At 53.7% G+C, this 20,502-nt stretch overlaps 1 protein-coding gene across 2 annotated transcripts in view; it reads right to left on the reverse strand.

Moving 5' to 3' along the window:
- Positions 1-20,502, reverse strand: part of MARK4 (microtubule affinity regulating kinase 4) — a 31,410-nt gene that overhangs the window by 1,989 nt on the left and 8,919 nt on the right. Inside the window, exons 7-17 of one of the 2 annotated variants that reach the window (XM_080645618.1) lie at positions 19,982-20,038; positions 17,603-17,839; positions 13,565-13,684; positions 13,059-13,158; positions 11,475-11,584; positions 11,211-11,370; positions 7,110-7,327; positions 4,658-4,761; positions 2,352-2,630; positions 2,106-2,185; positions 1,115-1,159 (exon numbers count right to left, since the gene is read on the reverse strand). In XM_080645618.1, the coding sequence (XP_080501744.1) occupies positions 1,115-1,159; positions 2,106-2,185; positions 2,352-2,630; positions 4,658-4,761; positions 7,110-7,327; positions 11,211-11,370; positions 11,475-11,584; positions 13,059-13,158; positions 13,565-13,684; positions 17,603-17,839; positions 19,982-20,038 (1,510 nt within the window). The remainder of the gene's footprint in view (positions 1-1,114; positions 1,160-2,105; positions 2,186-2,351; positions 2,631-4,657; positions 4,762-7,109; positions 7,328-11,210; positions 11,371-11,474; positions 11,585-13,058; positions 13,159-13,564; positions 13,685-17,602; positions 17,840-19,981; positions 20,039-20,502) is intronic. The other variant, XM_080645617.1, reaches the window with a different exon arrangement.

Consider the following 20,502-nt stretch of genomic DNA (forward strand, 5'->3'; position numbering starts at 1 on the left):
GAGGGCCCTGCACAACCAAGAAATATCCTGCCTCGAGTACCAAGGGTGTTCCTTTTGAGAAGTACTGCAGATCTAGTCTTTCTGGTTTAGGTGGGGCTCACTGCCTCTCAGTGCCAAGGGTGATAACACGACTCAGTTCTGGTCAATGAGAGCATTCCATCTCCCTGGCCACTGTGATTGGCTCAAGGATGAGCACATGATTCCATCTGACCAATCAGAATACTCCATCCCTCCGGCCATAGGTATTGGTTGGACATGAGACCAAGCCCCAGCCAATGAGAGTCAGTCCTGGGACTTTGTTGGAACTACTGGGGCAGCTCTTTACTTCCACTGGGGGGGTCTCTAAACTGGTATCCTGTCAAACTAAAGTAGGGCTGGGCAAAGTATAGCACTGCTTGCTTTTTGTAAATAAAGTTTTATTGGAACGTAGCCAGACCCATTTGTTTGTATTGAATATAACCACTTTGGTGCTACAATCGCAGAGCTGAATAAGCATGACAGATGGACTAGCCCTCAAAGTCTAAGCTACTTTCTACTTGGGCTGTTAGATTCTGTCTGCCACCAGCTGGCCCAGAGCTGCTGGCCACCATTCTGCTCATTGGATGAGAGGAAAGGAGTGTGGTGTCAACAGGGGGAGGAGCTGGTTACAGAAGGGAGAGACTGAAGTTAGAGAATGTCAAGAGGAAGTGCTTAAGGATGGGGTGGAAATGAGGGGCCATCGGCAGAGCAGAGAGGAAGAGCTGCTGGTAGAGAAGGGAGGGTCACGGGGGGATTTAGGGAGTTGGCCTTAAAGGATGAGATTCAGTCCCATCTAAGGACCAGGGGGAAGCGGGGAAGTGCTGAGGTAGGTGGGGTCTGAGGCATGTGAGGGAGAGGGATAGTGTGGCATTTAGGGGTTAGGCCAGCCGTGGGCAAACTACGGCCCGCGGGCCGGATCCAGCTGTTCTATCCAGTTCTCTTGCTCTCCCCTCCGCTCCTTTACTTTGAATTTATATTAGTTCACACAAACACTCCATCCATGCTTTTGTTCCGGCCCTCCGGTCCAGTTTAAGAACCCATTGTAGCCCTCGAGTCAAAAAGTTTGCCCACCCCTGGGTTAGGCACATGCACTTACCTTGTGACCTCAGGTCCCCCGATTCTCTCAGGTTCGTCTGAGACCCTAGGGGAGGAGAGGGGGCCAGAGTGTTTGACCTGGACATAGGGAGCCTCCTCTCCCCCAGCCCACTGCCTCCAAGACTCTGGCAGCCCTGCCTTGGCCCCAGTGCCTCCCTGCTGGCTGGAGCTGGGCAGGGGAGGGCCTAGAGTCGGGATTTGCTCTCCTTTTCCACGCCCAGAATGGGAGCCCATTCTGAGATGGTTAGTGCAGGTCGCAGGAAAGACACTGAAGAATTTGGAAGACAAAAGAAACAGGCAGGTGGGCAGAGACCCACGTGTAGAAGGGGTGACACACACACACACCCCCCTTCCTCAGGCTTTGCTCCAATGACCCCTCCTCTGTGAGGCCTGCCCCGTGTAAAGCTGCACCTTCCCCTTCCCACACCCCTGACCCCCTTCCCTGCCCTAGTTTTCTCTTTCGTGCTTGTCACTACCTGACAGTCTATGTATTTTACTTATTTACTGCTCACTGTCTGGGTCCCTTAGTGGAATGTTGGCTCTGCCCGGGCAGGGCTTGGCAAAGTACATCTTGTTCACTCTACTCCAGGGCCCAGGATGGTGCCAAACACACAGCAGGTGCTCAATGAGTAATAATGGCAAACATTTATAAAGCATTTTTCAAGGCAACATTCTAAGCTCGGTCCATATATCACCTCATTCGGTCCACACAGCACCCTATGAGGGAGCTACTGTTATTATCACCCCCATTTCACAGAAGAGGAAAGCGAGGCCCAGGGAGGCCCTGCTCAGGTCACTCAGCAGAGCTGGGGTCTAAACCTCCTGAGTCTGGCCCCAGGGGCCAGACTATCGTTTATTAAATGAGTAAATGACCCCACATACAGACCCCCTCTCCCGCTCACAGCACCCCCTCCCCCCATGGCTGCACACACAGCTCGGACATGCAGACAAGGAGGCAGAGCCAGTGAGAGCAGAGGGTGGAAAGGACTTACTGATCTTGGATCCCTGGGGCAAAGAGGCGCCCGAAACGCAGCGGTTAGAGTTCTGCCGTTTAGAGGGATCGAGGGTAACCCTGCAGTGTGAGGAGGGAGTGAAGGGTGACAGAGGAGGAGGAAGATGAGGAGGAGGAAGTGGAGGAGATGATATCGAGGTAAAGGAGGCAGAGTTGAGTAGGAGACAGGTAAAGCCCCATCAGCCCCCAACCTCGACCCCTGTCCCCCATGTCCCGTGGGACTAACCTTCGGGTCAGTTTGGAGGTCAGCTTGGTAAAGAGGTTGGTGGTGGGGCGGGGCCGCCCGGTGGGCAGGGGTGTGGCCTCATGGGCCAGTGTGGGAGAGGCAGGGGGCCCGTTCTGCACGCCCCCGCCTCCCCCGCTCCCTGCCCGCCGGTCCCGGACCTGGCCACCATGGAAGGTGCTACGGATGGTGGAGCCCCGTGCCAGGCGGCTCCGCTCCCCTGATGGGGGAGCCAGGCTGTGACTGGAAGGGGAAGCGGGGGGCACCCGTGGGGTACCCGAGCTGTGGGCAGAGAGGAACAAGTCAGAGAGGGACCCCAAGGCAGGCCAAGTCCCCAGTCCCACAGATTTTTCCCTGTCCTGAGATCGGAAACGTCTCCCAACCACGAGCTCAGAGAAGGGCGAGTTGTGCAAGCTGTGTCCTGCACCGCCCCTCCAAAGGCACCCCTCCTTAACTGTCCCTTCTTCACACTCTGCCCGCTCCAAACCGGCCCTGTCCCAGCCCTCCTTTCTCCAAACTCAGCATTGAATAGATTCAGACACATTTTTGGATGAATCCTTTGCTATTTGGCATTCAAATCTCAGGAGCCAAATCAACTTTGCAAATACTCTGCTATCTCAACTTCCATTATCCAAACTTGGGAAACGAATAGATGTGTATGTCAAGGGTACCTATATTCATTGTGACAATTTCTCAACAGGTGAAAATAAAGAGGAGGGGACCTGCTTCTTAACTCTCTCAAGATGGTGTGTGAGCAGTGGTGGCCCCACTGTCCCAGAACCCTCCTCTAGCCCCTCCCACACTCCCAGTTCTGACAGCAGGGCCCCAAACTCCAATCTCCATCCTTCCAGGGGACCCAGCACCAGCCTGGATCTCAAAGAGGGAACCATGACTGTGGCAGATGCCACTATCTCTCCCCTAGAACCCATCCTTCTTGTTTTTCTATAGTAATCAAACCTTTAACTAAGAGCATGAGTACAGCCCAGGGCTACCCGGCCAGAGACTACATTTCCCAGCCTCCCTTGCAGCTAGGGGTGGTCATATGACCATGCTCTGGCCAACAGAATAAAAATAAAAGTGCTTGGTACTATTTCTGGGCCTAAAAAGAATGCTGTTTGCCCTCTACTTTCTTTCCGCCCCTCTGGCTGTTTGGGAAATGGTGGCAGCTGCTGCAGCAGCCTGAGACCCAGATCGGAGCCTCATGTTGAGATGGCGGAATCTGTCTGGGTTCTCAGAGGACGAAACCTCCACTTCATTTAAGCCATGACACCTTGGGGTCTCTTGGTTTCAGCAGCTGAGTCCATAACCTAACTATACACTGTCTCTTGACTAGAACTGGAAGGCCATGCATTACAATGGTTACAAACACAGACTCTAGAGTCAGTCTAGAACAGGCGTCCTCAAACTACAGCCCGCGGGCCACATGCAGCCCGCCGAGGACATTTATCTGGCCTGCCGGGTGCCGCTGCCTGTCCTGCTTAGCAGCTGACTTGTCCCAGGCCCGCAGTGCGCATAGGAATTTGTTCATAGTTTTTTTTTTAAACTATAGTCCGGCTCTCCAACGGTCTGAGGGACAGTGAACTGGCCCCCTGTTTAAAAAGTTTGAGGACCCCTGGTCTAGAATCTTTGCTTCTTGACTCACCAGCTATGTGGCCCTGGATAGTTTATTTAACTTTTCTGTATCTCATTTTCTCAGCTGTAAAATGGATACCAGCATCTACCTCGCAAGGTTAAGGGCATTCCACCAGCTAAGGTGCAGAGGCCTGGCACAGGGTTCCTGCTTGATGAATTATTATTTTTATGTCCCAGCAGTCCTGGTGGGCAGGAGTGTCACTATCCCCAAGTCCCCCCACCCCCACTCCTGGACTTGAACTCTGACATGAACAAATTCGTTCCCTTTCGTCTCCAGCCAGTCTGCACTGGTTCCCTCACTCGCCAGCTGAAAGAGACTGAACAGACACGAGCAAATAAGTTTGAAAACAAGCCAACCAGAGGATGTGGAAGCTGTGACATTCTGGGCTTCTAAGTTCTAAAAATGGATCATTCAAAAAACAAAACAAAACTCAGATTTCTAAGGCTCGTGGGCAGGGAACAGGGCAGACTGCTTCCCTGTGCTGACTAATTAAGGGAGGAGGACTTTCAGGGGAGTCTGGGAGGGGGATATTCTCCCAGGGGCAGGGCAGATACATACTCTCCTCAGTACCCACAGTACCCCTGTCCCCCAACATCTACCCACCTCAGATCCAGGGGGCCCTGCTCACCTCATCCCACTCCCCGCTCCCCCTTCTCCATTGCCGCCCCCTCCATACCTGTTTTCTTTGCCATTTGGCAACAGGGACGGGCGCTCAGCCCCTGGGCGTTCCGTGCAAACGTAGGTGTTTCTGCGGGTCATCATGCTGGGAGGGAGGTTGTTCTGTGAGAGACAAGGCCAGGAGGGGACTGAGGGCATGAAGGGACACTCCTTACCCTCACTTTTACCCTCTCTGGCCTCCCTCATTATGAACAAGGAGAGGCCTGTGTGTAAACTGATGGTTTCCTCTGGGCTAAAGAAACCAAAGACTCGAGGTTCATGGGCCATCCCAGCAATCCAGGCTGAGTCACAGGAGGCCCCAGGGCTGGGAGGAGGAGGGGTCAGGGAGGCTCCAGGGGCAGCCTTGTCCATCTCTCCCGCTCCACCACCCCTTGGTCAGACCAACAAACTTTTAAAACACATTCATGCTACACGGTGTCTCTCCACTTTGCCTTTGCACAGACGGTCTCATCTGCTTGGATATTCCTCCTACCTTCCCCCTGACTCACTCCTATGTACAACTGAGGTGTCACTTCATGATCTACCCCCACCCCCAGCTCCAGACTGAGTCAGGTGCCGCCTCGGGCCTCCCCAAAGCAGCCTTCATCACTCTGCACTGCAACATCTGTTCACATGTCCGTCCCTCCCTCACAGAACCGAGCTCTCCGAGGACAGAAATATCATTCTCGGGATTATGCCGCCTCATAAACGGCACTGGGAAGTGAGCCCTCTTCTCGAATCCAGGCTGTTTGTCTCAGACCGGTGTTCTTTATGTTTGGAAGCATTTAGAGCCATCTGTGTCTGGAATCTTCTTTATGGGAAAGTTTTAAATTATGGAGGCAATCTCTTTAATAGGAATATACGACTGTTCAGGTTTCCTGTTTCCTTTTTTGTCAGTTTGGTTCACTGTGTCTTTAAAGACATTTGTCCAGCCGAGGCCGGTTTGGCTCAGTGGACAGAGCGTCGGCCTGCGGACTGAAGGGTCCCGGGTTCGATTCCGGTCAGGGGCATGTACCTTGGTTGCGGGCACATCCCCAGTAGGAGGTGTGCAGGAGGCAGCTGATCGATGTTTCTCTCTCATCGATGTTTCTGGCTCTCTGTCCCTCTCCCTTCCTCTCTGTAAAATATCAATAAAATATATTAAAAAAATAAAAATAAAAAAAATAAAGACATTTGTCCATTTCATCTAAGTGGTCAAATCTATTGGCTTAAAGTAGTTCCTACTACCGTCTTACTGTCTCTTCATGTTACAACAGAGTCCCCTTTTCATTCTGATATTGGTAATCCGTGTTTGCTATCTTTTTTCTCAATCAGTCCTGCTGGGGGGCCAGTGCTTCCACCAACCTTTCTAAGAACCAGCTTGCGGCTCTGTTGGTTTTCTCCAGTGTACATTTGTTTTCCCTTTTATTGACTTCTCTTCTATTATTTCCTTCCTTCTCCTTCTTGGAGGGCTAATTTGCTGTTCCTTTTCTCCCTTCTTAAGCTGTGGGTTTATTTAACACTAACAGTAGCTCTCAATGAGTGCTTACTGAGCCAGACACTGTGTGAAGTACTTTATGTACAAGATTCTCTTCTCACAATGACCCAAGTTTCTTAATGAGCTCATTTCACAGGATGGAGCCCTAAAGCTCAGAGAGGTAAAGTCACTTGCTCAAGGACACACAGCTCATCAGTGTAATTCAAACTTCGGTCTCTATGGCTTCAGAGTCCGGAGCCCCTTCCTATGACCTGCCTGCACCTGGGTCTCCCACTGTTGAGGGCATTGTGGTTCCCTCAGCTGCACCATGCCACTCCAGGAAGCCACAGAAGCCAAGTCCTACACTCCTCAGACTCGTCGGCAGCTCAGGCTCTGGACAGGAACGGGTCCTGCCAATCTTCGCACTCATGAGGACCTGACTTCTGCTCTCACAGGCCCCACGCAGAGACTGCTCTAGTCTCTGCTTCCACAGGCCCCACGCCATCTTCCAGGTGCTGGACGTCACAGGGCCTCTGGTTGAGGGTGAAGTCCCGGAGTCTCGCACTGGAGCCATGACCGTGTGTTCTGGAATCCAAAAGTGCTGCAGGCAGCCTCAGAGGGGCAGCTCCTGGTGTGTCTGGCCCGCTGACAAGGCGTCATTCCCACAGGTCTAGTCCGTTGCTTGCTTCTCCAGCCCGTCCTACAATTTTGTAAGCACCGCACCCAGTTCCCTGTATTAAATCTTCCTGCCCAAAGCACACTGTATGCTTCCTTCGGACTCTGAATGCTAATTTACATATGAGCATCAAGCACAAGATCAGACAAAGGGAGAACGCTCAGCAAATGTTTGTTGAACGAATGAGTGCGTGAACGGTTGTAACAAGGAGTCCTGTGTGGTGGTCTGGGGCGCAGGATGGGAAACGCCAAGGTCTGAGAAAATGTGAGCCCAGTGGCATCTGTAGGCTGGGCCTCGGGTGGTCGCAGCCCCGACCCTGCCCCAGCCCCGGCCACTCACAGGGGTGCTCGTGCTGTCCTTCCGCCGCTCTGGGATCTCTGCTTTGTTGGGGTTGTGGGCACTGCTGACCATCGGGCTGGACGGGGGCAGCCCTCGGCTCCCGCTGCCCGCAGCACTGCAGCTCGCCTTCCGGCTGGGCAGGCGCTCCTCCTTCAGCTCCGCCTCCCCCGTGCTGGTTGGGCTGCGCTTGGGGTGCAGGGGTGCGGGGGATGGGCCGCCTGGTGGAGGGAGGGGACAGTTAGGGTGGCATCACCTGGAAAAGCCAGAACCTACACTGGGTGATCCTGGCAACCTCAGCATTCCTCGCCTGGGCCGTATCTCTGCGTAGGCCTCTGACAGCGGTTGTCAGAATGACCCAGGAGCTCCCGGGTGACACGATGCACATGGAGGCAGGCTATGCATGGCATCGTCCTTTTCTTCTAAGGCCCAGAAACTGGGAACAGCCTAAATACCACTTAATAGGCGAATAGGTAAGTAAAACAAGTTATTTCCACACAATGGAATACTATGCAGCCATTAAGAATGAGAAAGCTCCGCCCAACTGACGTGGCTCATTGGCTGAGCATCGACCTAGGAACCAGGAGGTCACCATTTGATTCAGGTCAGGGCACATGCCCGGGTTGCAGGCTCAATCCCCAGTGTGGGGCATACAGGAGGCAGCTGATCCATGAATCTCTCTCATCACTGATGTTGCTATTACTCTCTCCCTCTCCCTTCCTCTCTGAAATCAATAAAAATAAAAAAATAAAAAGAATGAGAAAGCTCTTTATGTAACAATAGAGTGATCTTCAAGACAGACTGCAAAGCAAGCCTACACTGTGCTGTTATTTGCATAAAAAAGAAAAGTGCCTATCTATACATATCTACTATACCTCCTTGTTTATATATGAATATCTATACCTATCTATTATATCTCCTTGTTTATATATAAATATCTATACATATCGCCAAAACCGGTTTGGCTCAGTGGATAGAGCGTCAGCCTGTGGACTTAAAGGTCCCAGGTTCGATTCCGGTCAAGGGCACGTAACTTGGTTGCGGGCACATCCCCAGTAGGAGGTGTGCAGGAGGCAGCTGATCGATGTTTCTAACTCTCTATCCCTCTTCTTTCCTCTCTGTAAAAAATCAATAAAATATATTTAAAATAAATAAATAAATAAATAAATATCTATACATATCTACTATATCTCCTTGTTTACATATGAATATCTATACATATCTACTGTATCTCCTTGTTTATATATGAATATCTATACATATCTACTGTATCTCCTTGTTTATATGTGAATATCTATATATATCTACTATATCTCCTTGTTTATATATGAATATCTATATATATCTACTATATCTCCTTGTTTATATATAAATATCTATACATATCTACTATATCTCCTTGTTTATATATGAATATCTATACATATCTACTATATCTCGTTGTTTATATAAGAATATCTCCAAAGAGCTATCGTCTGCATCAAAAGAGGACAATATTACCTTTACAGTAAATTGTTTACATAGTATTTGTATCTTTGTATGCCCCTTTTCTTTCTACTTTTCATCTTCTCCCCCCCCCCCCCTCTCTCTCTCTCTATATATATATATATATACACACACACACACACACACACACACTCACACACATTTATTCACCCAAGGATATTTTTCCCATTGATTTTTGGAGAGAGTGGAAGGGAGGGAGGGAGGGAGGGAGAGAGAGAGAAAGAGAGAGAGAGAGAGAGAAAGAAACACCACTGCAAGAGAGATACACTGATTGTCTCCCGCACGTGCCCTAACTGGGGCCAGGAATAGAACCTGCAACCCAAGTACGTGTCCTTGACCAGGAATCGAACCCAGACCCTTCAGTGCTTGGGTCGAGGCTCTAACCACTGAGAAACACTGGCCAGGGTTACCTCATTATCTCTCTATATAAAACCCTAATATGCAAATAGACCAAACGGTGGAACAACTGAACAACTTGTTGCTATGACATGCGCGGACCACCAGGGGGCGCGTGTAGAACATGGCGGGCGCCGCCAGCAGGTGGCAGAGCACAGAACATGGCAGGTGTCGGCCGCAGTGGGATGGTGGAGCAGGTGAGCAGGGGTGCCAGACCAAGGCAGGGTGCCGGTCGCTGTCCTTGGGGCGAGCCTCTGCTGGTTAGAGAAAACTCTTTGCTCCTGTGTGCCGTGTTCCCACTGGGCGCTCGCATCTGCTGCTGGCGCCGGCCCTGCTTGCACCCGCTGACGGTGCTGGCCCCAATTGCTCCGTGCCGTCAGTGGGTGCAAGCGGGGCTGGCGCCATCAGCGTGTGGGAGCGGGGCTGCCAGCAGACTGGGGACTGGGGGCCTCGCGGCCCAGAGTTCCTTTCAAGGTGCACAAATTCGTGCACTGGGCCCCTAGTATATTTATAAATAAAACCTCTTGAAAATAATGTATATAATCAATGTGTACTCTTTGAAAGTTTAAACTCTTTAAAGTTTTAAGACAAGAGGCCGAAACCGGTTTGGCTCAGTGGATGGAGCGTCGGCCTGCGGACTGAAGGGTCCCGGGTTCGATTCCGGTCAAGGGCATGTGCCTTGGTTGCGGGCACATCCCCAGTGGGGGGTGTGCAGGAGGCAGCTGATCGATGTTTCTCTCTCATCGATGTTTCTAGCTCTCTATCCCTCTCCCTTCCTCTCTGTAAAATATCAATAAAATATATTAAAAAAAAAAAAAAGTTTTAAGACAAGAGAATGTATATAAAACCAGTAACAGTGGCTGCTCCAAGAACGGACAGTGGTGGGCTCGCAGAAATGTGCTGCACGAAGACTATCTCGCTATTTACCCTTTGCGTACCACCAAGATTTTAAGCCGGTGATCGTTTTAATTTCAAAAACAAATCTGGCCCCTTAGAAGATCTGAGGAATTTATGGTTTTAGAACCCGGGGATTAAACATGTTCTAGAACTTCAGAGAGTCAGAACTGCTAAATCCTCAGGAACCTTAATGGTCACCGTCCAAGGACCGTAATCTCTATGACGAAAGAGGGGCACCGACAGACACGGGCACCGTCAACAATCCTTTGCCCTGAGAACCCTGGGAGCTCAGGTCTCCATGCGGGGTTTTAGGGGGAACAATGTTCCACCATAGGATGTTGGAGTCACAGCCTCTCTAGCACTTTCTAGCACTGAGTGACATCACCTGGAAAAGCCAGAACCTACACTGGGCGATCCTGGGAATCTCAGCATTCCTCGCCTGGGCCATGTCTCTGGGCCAGTCTTACTATTTAAAGGGGTGGGGGACCCCTAGCTGGTTTGGCTCAGTGGATAGAGCGTCGGCCTGCGGACTGAAGAGCCCCCAGCTCGATTCCAGTCAAGGGCACATGCCTGGGTTGCAGGCTCGATCCCTAGCGGGGGGCATGCAGGAGGCAACCGATCGATGATTCTCTCTCATCATTGATGTTTCTATCTCCCTCTCCCTTCCTCTCTGAAATCAATAAGAAATATATTTTTAAAAAATTTAAAAAATAGCCCTGACCGGTGTGGTTCAGTGGATAGAGCATCGGCATGCGGACTGAAGAGTCCCGGGTTTGATTCTGGTCAAGGGCATGTACCTTGGTTGCGGGCACATCCCCAGTAGGGGGCATGCAGGAGGCAGCTGATCAGTGTTTCTCCCTCTCTCCTCTCTCCCTTTCTCTCTCAAAAAATCAATAAAATACCTTTAAAATAAAATAAAAGGGGTGGGCAAAGGAGACCCAGAGGGGAGGAATGGCTTGACCACCCAGAACCACACACTTCCTGCTCAGGCTGGCTGAGCTCCTGACCCTCCTCTCCAGGTACAGCTTGAGAGAGACTGGGAAAAGGGTAAGGTAAGTCAAGTAAGAGAGGAAGGAAAAACCAAATGAGCAGAGAGGAAGCGAGACATAGACAGTGTCTGCTCTGGGTCTGGCCGCTTTTCCAGCTTCTGATCCTTCCCTGAGCCTGGCTGTGCATTCCTGCCTCCATGGTCTGTGCGTTGTGCCTGCATCTCTGTAAGGAAGCCCTCTCTTCGAGGCAATCGACTCGAGCGGGTTTCTGTTGCTTGCTACCAGAGAGCCTGACTGTGGGGTGTGCCATACTCACAGAAGTCGCTGTGCCGGCGCTGGCGGTGATAGGTGGAGGAGGAACTCCGTTGCCCTTTGCTGTGGCTGGTGCCTTTGCTGGCGCTTGTTCCATTGGTGGTGTCGCTGGGCGCCCGCACCCTTGCCAGGGCCAGTGCTGGAGCGCCCCGGTCCCCACCCTCCTGCAGGAGGACAGACAACGAGCCTCAGCCCCATGTTCTCTCTGCCCCAGAAGTCCCTCCAGCCCAGGCATCCCGAATCCCAAATGCCCCCGGCGCCTCCTGACCTCAGTCTTCCTGCCCAGCAGGAGGTAGGTGGCGGTCACTTCGTTGTACTTCTGGCTGGTCAAGGCCTCTTTGATTTCTTCCCGAGTGTAGCCCATACCCACCATCACCTCTGAGAGAGGGGGATGGAGAGGAGGCTCAGGCCCTCAGGCCCTTCCTTTCCACATTAGCGATGCCTACCCTTTGGCTGGTCCAGTGCCCACTCCCCCTTCCGCCAGGAGGACCCTGATTTTTCCTTGGCAGTACATCCTTTCCCACGCAGATCACTCAGCTGAGGCCTGCCTGCTCCAAGCCCCAAGGGCAGGAAGATGACCAGGTCTGGCCCATCAGAGCATGCCACCCCCAGGGCCAAACTGCCTGGTTCAGGGGCAGCCAGTGGGCACCAGCCTGGTGCTTTCAGTGGAACTGTAGGAAGTGTCTCTCCTCCTGACGAGGTGCCCAGACCACTAGGCTCTGCTGCTGGCAGCTTGCTCCTGGGGGAGGGCTGCCTGGAAATAGAGCCACCACTCAGCCGACTCCCCCGGCCTCGGAGCCCCTGGTCCAGGTGTCTGCAGGCCGACATACCTGGCCTGTTTAGTTATGTGAATAACATCACTATTAGGTTAAACCATATTAAACTGCTGGTACTGACCATTTTTAAGCATACGGCGATTTCGTATGCTTCAACCTCTTATCATCATCATCATCATCATCTGGTTTAAGCCAGAATGGCTTGGGTTTCTGTTACTTACAACCAGGGAAGTCCTGATTAAGGACCTTCTGACGGTGGCCTCAGTTTCCTCAGCTGTAGAATGGAGGGTTACTGGATGGTCCCTAAGGGGCTCTTCCAGGGCTAATGCTTTAGGGGTCAAGTGTTCGAAGGTTCTGGGCTGGAGGGGTGGGGACCAAAGGAGTGGAGGGTGAGGCACGTGCCAAGGTAGGGACTTTCCCCAAACATGCAGATTACCGATGACTGTGCCCCAGCTCTCCAGAAGTGATCTGTGACATCCCTTTGTCTGTGTGTGTGTGTGTATTTAATATACTTTTACTGATTTCAGAGAGGAAGGGAGAGGGAGAGAGAGATAGAAACGTCAATGATGAGAGAGAATCATGGATCAGCTGCCTCCTGTATGCCACCCACCGGGGATTAAGCGTGCAACCCGGGCATGTGCCCTTGACTGGAATTGAACCCGGGACCCTTCAGTCTGCAGGCTGGTGCTCTATCCGCTAAGCCAAACCAGCTAGGGCCATCCTTTTGTGTTTTAATAGTCAAAGCTAACATACATCAGCACGTAGTACATGCCTAATATAAAGTGCAGTATGTAGATTAACTCAATTAATATTCATAACAACCCAGTAAGGCAGTTCTATGAATATGCCATTTTACAGACGAGGAAACAGACGCACTGAGAAGGGAAGCCACTTGCCCAGGGCCTCACAGCCAGGAAGCAGCAGCACAGGGACTGCAGCCAGACCCTCGCTCTCCCCACTGCCTTGCAAAGTCGCTGATGCACCTTCAGAGGGTGGGGCTGGGAGGCTCCTCCCTGGCCCTGCGGCCCGAGGCTGAGGAGCTGGGCCCGCGCTCGCTGACCCTCGCCAACCCTCACCGATTCGCTTGGTGTCCCCGAAGTCCTCCTCCGGCTCCGTGTATGGCTTCAACTCCTCACCCTCATAGCCGATGTTGATCCATTTGTCTTTCATGATTTGCTGCAGGAATCGGAGCAGGGCCGGGAAGGGGGAAGACGTGTCAGGAGAAGCCAGGAAAAAATAAAGGTTCCCACCCCCAAGGTCTAGCATCCCAGAACTGAGGGCTTCCTGAAAGTGAGCACCTCCTCACCCCATTTCCCGCCCCCCCTCCCCCCCTTGGAGCCTCCAGATGCCACCTCCCGCCCCCAGCACGCTATAATCATCCTAGAAGCTCATTAGCTAATTACTGGCATGGCAGGGAGTGGGCGAGGCTGCTGGGTTGGGGGGTGCATCAGGATGGGTCCGGGAGCCTTTTCCTGGGCTGCCCGGCTCCCCCCACCCTCCAGCCGAGGACCTTAGCAGGTGGGTGGGGGAGAGGACAGTGCAGGACAAGCAGGCAACTGGAGGGGCGTGGGGCCGGGCTTACCTCCAGAGTACAGCGTTTAGCTGGGTTCAGCACCAAAAATCTCCGCAGGATGCTCTCACAGTCTGTTGACATGTAGAAAGGGACCCGGTACTTCCCTCTGAGGACTCGCTCCCGCAGCTCCTGAGGGGACGGGGTTACTGGGGGAGGGGTCCACCCCTCCTCCCCACCCATCACACACACACTCATCCCTCAGTTCTGTCCCAGTCCCCGGACAGAAGTGACAGGAGCCCCGAGTCCCAGCCCTGAACAAGGTGGGTGAAACCCCACCACTCTCTCCTGACCTCAGTTCCCCATCTGTAAAATGGGAGTATTGTGCCAAATGCAGCAATTTTCAAAGAAATATTACCAATTTAAAGCTACATAACTCTCATTCAGAGGAAACCTGACAGAGAAAGTGAATTCTCTAAGCCAGGGAAGAGGGGAGGCGGCAGGTGGGTTAGCCTCTGGGCTCAGTCTCTGTCTGTACAAGGGATCCCAGCACCCACTTCAGGGGCCGGTGTGAGTTTATAGCAGGAAGTGCTTAGCACGTGCTAGGCCCAGAGCAGCACTATGTAAATATTAGGCTTATACAAGGGAAGGGGGAGGGGACTCCTGGCCACGCCCTCCAGCCCTGTACCTTCCCTAAGACAGACGTGCCTGCCTGTCCTTCTTAAGAGCTCTGAAGCCCTGGAGGTCTCCAAGGATGAGCTCTCATCTGCTGACCTTTAAAAATAATTTTGTTTTGTTAATCCTCACCTGAGGATATTTTTTTCCACTGCTTTTCAGAGTGGAAGGGAGGGAAGAGGGGGGAGAAAGAGAGAGAAACAGATGTGAGAGAGACACACCGACTGGTTGCCTCCTACACACTCCCCAACTGGGGGGTGGGGGGGTGGGGACAGGGAGGAAACCCACGACCCAGGTATGTGCCCTTGACTGGGAAGTTGGCCCGAGACCCTTTGGTGCACGGGCCGGGGTAACCAGTGAGCAACACTAGCCAGGGCTAAAATTTGTTTCAATTTATTGATTGATTTTAAAGAGAGAGGAAGGGAAAGAGAAACAATTTGTTGTTCCACTTAGTTATGCATTCATTGGTTGATTCTTGTATGCACCTTGACTGGGGATCGAACCCACAACTCTGCATACAGGGACGATGCTCTAACCAGTGGTCGGCAAACTGTGGCTCGTGAGCCACATGCGGCTCGTGAGTCGCGGTTTGCCGCTCTGTTGACTAATGAGTTTGCTGACCACTGGACTAGACTAAATGTTACCGTGTAGTTGGAAGCTGTGAGGATTAGGCAATTGTGGCATACTGTGTGCAAAGAGGTAAAGAGTAGTATATGACAGTGGTTGGCAAACTCATTAGTCAACAGAGCGGCAAACCGCGACTCGCGAGCCGCATGTGGCTCACGAGCCGCGGTTTGCCGACCACTGCTCTAACCAGCTGAGCTACCCGGCCAGGGCCATGCTGCCCTTGTTTTTAAGGGCGTGGTGTGAGGAGCCCTAAGGCTGCGCACGAGAAAATAAATCCCACGCTCCATGGCATGGCGGACCAGGGAGAGCCCCTGCCATCCTGATAAAGACCTGAGGGGGAGACATGGAGCGGGGGGTGGGGGGGAAGCCATCTGCCGGGGACTGGGCTGGAAGGGACGTGCGCCTGGGCAGCCTCCTGGGTCTGCAGATCGTTCCAGCCCGAAGGGTCGTGAATATTTCATAATCACGAGGATCGCTTTCAGGGCACTCGCCCGCAACGCAGTCCTCTAAGTGCTTTCCGAATATTACATCTGTGCTCACGGTAACGCTGTGGGACAGGGTCATGCGGCCATTTTCCAGACGAGGAGCCTGAGGCCCAGTGATTGGAGTCCCTTGCCCTGGGATTGTACAACCAGAACATGTCAGGGCCCCGGTTCCAGCGCAGGCAGGTGGGCTCCGGAGCCTGCGCCGTGTGACCACTGCACCACACTGTCCGTCACACGGTGAGAGCAGCCCTCGGGCCACTGCCACCACCACCAGAGCTGCCCGAGCGCGGGGCCCTGGCCAGATGCCAGGTCCCAGTGAAGGGCTCTACACCCAGTGTGGCTGTAAGTGGATATTCTTTATGTCCCCACCTCTAGGTGGGGAAACCGAGGTTCAGAAAGGGATGTGTCTCAGGTCATTCAGCAAGGAAATGACAAAGCCGGGACTTGTCCCCAGCTGTGTGCCTCCTCTGCCCAGCAAGGAGGTGGCAAGGGCCTGGGGCAGGTGAGCCACTGGCCTGGTCCCTTGACAAGGTCTTTGGCCCTGGCCGGTGGCCCAGTGGTTGGAGCGTTGTGGGTTAGATTCCCGGTCAAGGGCATGTGCCTGGGCTGCAGGTCACTCCCTCCCCATGGGCTGTGGCTCACTCCCCGCGTGGTCAACGTGAGAGACACACCCATGTTTCTCTCTCCCCGCCTCCTCCTTCCCTCCCTTCCACTGTCTCTGAAAAAGCAATGGAAAAAATATCCTCTGGTGAGGATGAACCAAAGAGAGAAGAAAAGGAAAGGTCTCCTGGCTTCATGCGCGGGGCGAGAAAGCTTATTCTGTGACAGTGAACACTTTCCTGCCTCGTCTCAGCGCGTGCTCGGGTCGCTGCTACAAGCTGCTACCGCAGTCCTCCCCGAACAGAGCGGGAGACTGAAGCTCAGAGGGGCCGCTGCTCAGCCGAGACCACAGTGAAGGGTCTCCTCCTCCTCGCCATGCGGCCTCTGCTCCGATGGCCTGTCCTCAGCCAGGACTTCCTGGCCTCCTGGCCGCACCTCCGGGGCCACTCTGAGCAGGGCTGGCCGTTTCACCCGGGTCCAATCGAAAGAACACACGGAGCACCCACTGAGGCAGGTTCCGCAAGATAACCGGCCGGAACTGGACAGCAACGCCACATGAGGAAGGACAGAAGAAGGCGGAGGAATGGATCCCGACGGAAGGAGACTAAAGAGACAGGACCAGTGAGTGGCACACGGGAGCCGGGGGGGGATGCTGGAGCAGAACGGGGCTACCAAGGATGTTCCTGGGACGACCGGTGAACTCTGAGCACAGGCCCTGGGTTAGAGGCTGGATTTGCTGAGTGAAGGTAGACGGGAAAAGGCCTGGTCTCAGGAGATACCTGCTGTATGTCGCCTTTTAGGGATAAAGGGCATTGTGTCTGCAACTAACTCCCAAATGTTCCAATGTTAAGGAGGGTGACAATGACGTGCCATGAGCACATACAGATACGACAAATGCGGCCAAATGCTAGCGACAGGCGCATCGCCTGAAATTTGTTCTCGCCCTGCCACCTTTCTGTAGATGGGCAACATTTCAGGATAAAAAGTTCAAAGAGGAGAGAAAACCACCGCACTAAAGCTCACCCACACTCCCCCTCCGTCCACGGCCCCCCCGCACTGGCCAGCATCTGAAATAACATGTCGCGCGTATTTCTTTGGTTTTGGCCTGGCTGAGCTGCTGGAATGTCGGTCCATGAGGGCAGCTTTTTTTGTGTTTTAAGTGCACAATTCAGTGGTTTTTAGTGCATTCTGAGTTGAGCAATCATCACCACAATCTATTTTAGACCATCTGATCGCCCCAAAAGAAACCCTGTTCTCCAACTTCCCCATCCTCCCCTAGACTCAGGCAAACAGTAACCTGCTTTCTGTTCTGATGGACATTTCGTTAAGAGTGGAATCATGCAACGCGTGGACTTTTGTGACTGGCTCGTCCCACTCAGCGTATTTGCAAGGACGGCCCATGGTGTGGCACGTGTGACGGCAGCAGCTTCTGCCTCTCTTGTTCACACAGCATCTGCAACACCCAAACAGCCTGACCCAGGGACGGTGGGCAAGGAAAATGGACTGAGTGAGCCAGGATCTGAACCCCAGCCCGCCAGCTGCCAAGGCCCTGCCTTGAACCCCGACACAGCATGGTCCATCGGGGATGGCCCCGTGGGTCCTGCCTGACCCTGTACAGTCACATGACCTCAGGCCACCCGCCCCTCTGCACGGGAGCCGTGCTGGGACGAGGCCCAGAGAGCTCCTCCCGGGAGAGGAAGACCCCGCCAGCCCCGCCCAGCACCTTGAGGTTGTGCCCGTCGAAGGGCAGGGAGCCGCTGACGAGGGTGTACAGGATGACGCCCAGGCTCCAGATGTCCACCTCCGGCCCGTCGTACTTCTTGCCCTGGAACAGCTCCGGGGCGGCGTACGGGGGGCTCCCGCAGAACGTGTCCAGCTTCGAGCCCAGCGTGAACTCGTTGCTGAAGCCAAAGTCGGCGATCTTGATGTTGGCCTCGGCGTCCAGCAGAAGGTTCTCAGCCTGGGAGGGAAGGAGAGGGCCAAGCGTGGAGGTGTGCGGTGGACAGGAGCACGGGCACCGGAGCTGACCCGCCCAGACTGCCTGCGGCCTGGCCCTGACTCCTGTAGACCCTGGGCAGCGACGTGACCGCTCTGGGCCTTGGTTTCCTCATCCTTAGAATGGGGACAATCAGTCCCTTCTTCAGAGAAGTGAGTTAATCTGTACAAAAGGCCTAGAACCATATTTTGTGCCCGTTAAGCACTATGTAAGATTAGCTATTATTGCCCACGGGGTCTGCAGAGCTGGGGGTCCTCAGGCCAGCGCCTGTCCTTTTGAGCCTCAGTTTACCCAGCAGAAAAAAAGATGAGGACTGACTGTTCAAGACCCATAAAAACGAAAACAACCATTTTATCTAGTACTCATTGCACACCCACTGCACACCAAGCGTTGTGGACTATCATTTACTTTATGAGTGGCTGCATGACACCGGGTTAGAGAGTACAGATTCTGGGAGGACCTCGGCATCAAATGCCATCTCCGCCCTCACGCTGTGTTCCTTTGGGTGGGGTGCCAGACTTCTCTGTGCCTCAGTTTCCCTGTGTAAGCTGAGGGTAACCACAGCACCTGCCTCCCAGGCGGCTGCGGGGTTAAGCACACAGCACCTACCACAGTGTATGGGACACAGTCAGCACTCGCACATTTCTCGTACAGTTAAGAGGTTTCGCCTGTCTTTGGTGGCATATGCTCTTGTAATCGCCACTTCACAGTCGAGGAAACTGAGGCTCAGGGAGACCACCTCACGTCCACAGCAAGACAGCGGCGGAGCTGGCATCGGAAAGAGGCCTGGCCTCCCGCAGCCGAGCGTGGAAGGAGCCTCAGCACCCTGCCTCTCCCGGCTTTGTGACTAAACTCAACGCACAACACCCACCTTCAAAAGGTGGCCCAGTGTGGCCCGTCCCAACCACGGCCCTGCCCTGGCCCAGGCCTCCCTACCTCCTGCTGTAGTTTGGTGGCCCCTTCCCCACCTCTGACCCAACAGGGGGATAAAGCCACAAGCCCACATCTCAGAGAGACTCCCCCAACCTCAGCCCAGCTCTGAGGTGGCATTGCCCCCGGTGGCGTTGGAAGCTCCGCAGTCCAGCCCCTGGCCTGGGCTGCGCTGGGTGGTCCCTCTGGTGCACTAATCAGGTCCTGAAATCCCCTTTGTTAGCAACTTCCAGGACCCTCCACCAGGGGGCGCGCCTCCTCCAGGTTGATCTTCACAGGCACCTTAAAGGTGCTTCCTCTGAGGGGAGGGGGGACTTCAGGGCAGCAGAGAGAAGGGGCTTTTAGAAACTTCTCCAGCCATTCGACAGTGGAATTTTATGTTTTTTGAATCTAATAATAATTTTTAAAATTGGGCTTGTATTTTGTACATCTTTTTTCATTTTTATTGTACTTTACAAAAAGTACTTGTCCGCACCGGATAGGGAAACAAAGCTGGACCCTTACTAAAGAACCTTCCAAAGCACTCCCTTAAAGCACAGGGCCTGGCACATAGTAGGTGCTCAAGAAATCAGGCAAGCCGGCTCTATTCGAGCCAGACAAACGTTTATCTCTCTGGTCTAAGACGAGAAGTCCTGACATGTGAGGTTCTCTCGGGTGGGAGGTGTGGAATGGGGACCCTGGGACCCAGAGCTACGAGGGGCTGCCCCTGCTCAACCGCTGAGTCCCTTCCCTGCCGGGCCCTAGCCGTGAGGGTTCTCGTACGAGGTCCTTCTCGAGCCCAAAGATGCCTGGGAGATGAGACCTGGAGGCAGGGTGACTGTAGGGCTTTGAAATCTCAATTCTCAAGGATTCCCGAATGTTCTGAAGTCTGAGAATAAGGCCCTGCGAGTGGCGGACTCTCTCTCGCCAGTGTCCTTGTCCAGGACACACGTAACCGCGGCGTCTAGGACACTTTGTTTCTTCCTCTTTGTTTGTTCCTTCTGGCCCCACCCCTGACTCGCTCCCCCATCTGCTGGCCTTGCTTTTGCCACAAAAGGCTCGGGACAAAGGCCAGGGGCCCTGGTGCTGAGGGAGGAGCCTGTGGAGAAAAGGGGGGGCTGTGGTAGAGGGTACAGGTGAAGCCTGGGGGACCGGAGGTGGGCTGAGCTGGGAGCTCATGGGGGGTGGGGGGCTCACCTTCAGGTCCCTATGTACAATGTTTTTCTGGTGACAGTAGTGCACAGCCGATACAATCTGGGGGAAGAGGAGGGAAGGTCAGTTACTTGAGGCCCCCAAGCCCCCCAGCTTCCCTTAGAGACCCTGTGAGCCCACTCACAACCAAGACCCTGGACCCCAGGCCTTCCCTAGGCCCAGGCCAAGATGCTGTGGCCTCACACCCCAACTTAGTCACAGTCACAGTGGGAAACACGGGGGACCTGCAGGCTCACACCTCCACTCGGGCACCCAGACCCTCACAAGCAGATGTCAGGACGCCCTCCCGGCAGGGACATCGAGCCAGCCCATGGGGACCAGCCCCGCCTGACTTTCACATCTGGACACGTGCATGAGAAAGCCGCATACCTGCAGCTGGACCCGGGGCCCCACACACCAGGGCTGACGCCCCCCACGTCCCAGGCAGCTGTGTCAGGACTGCTGGACAGTCACGGGCTGACACCCTCACTCAGATCCCTTTACCCATCAAACCTACACCTGCTAAG

This window comes from Plecotus auritus, assembly GCF_963455305.1.
Source record: "Plecotus auritus genome assembly, chromosome: 10".
NCBI classification, from domain to species: Eukaryota; Metazoa; Chordata; class Mammalia; order Chiroptera; family Vespertilionidae; genus Plecotus; species Plecotus auritus.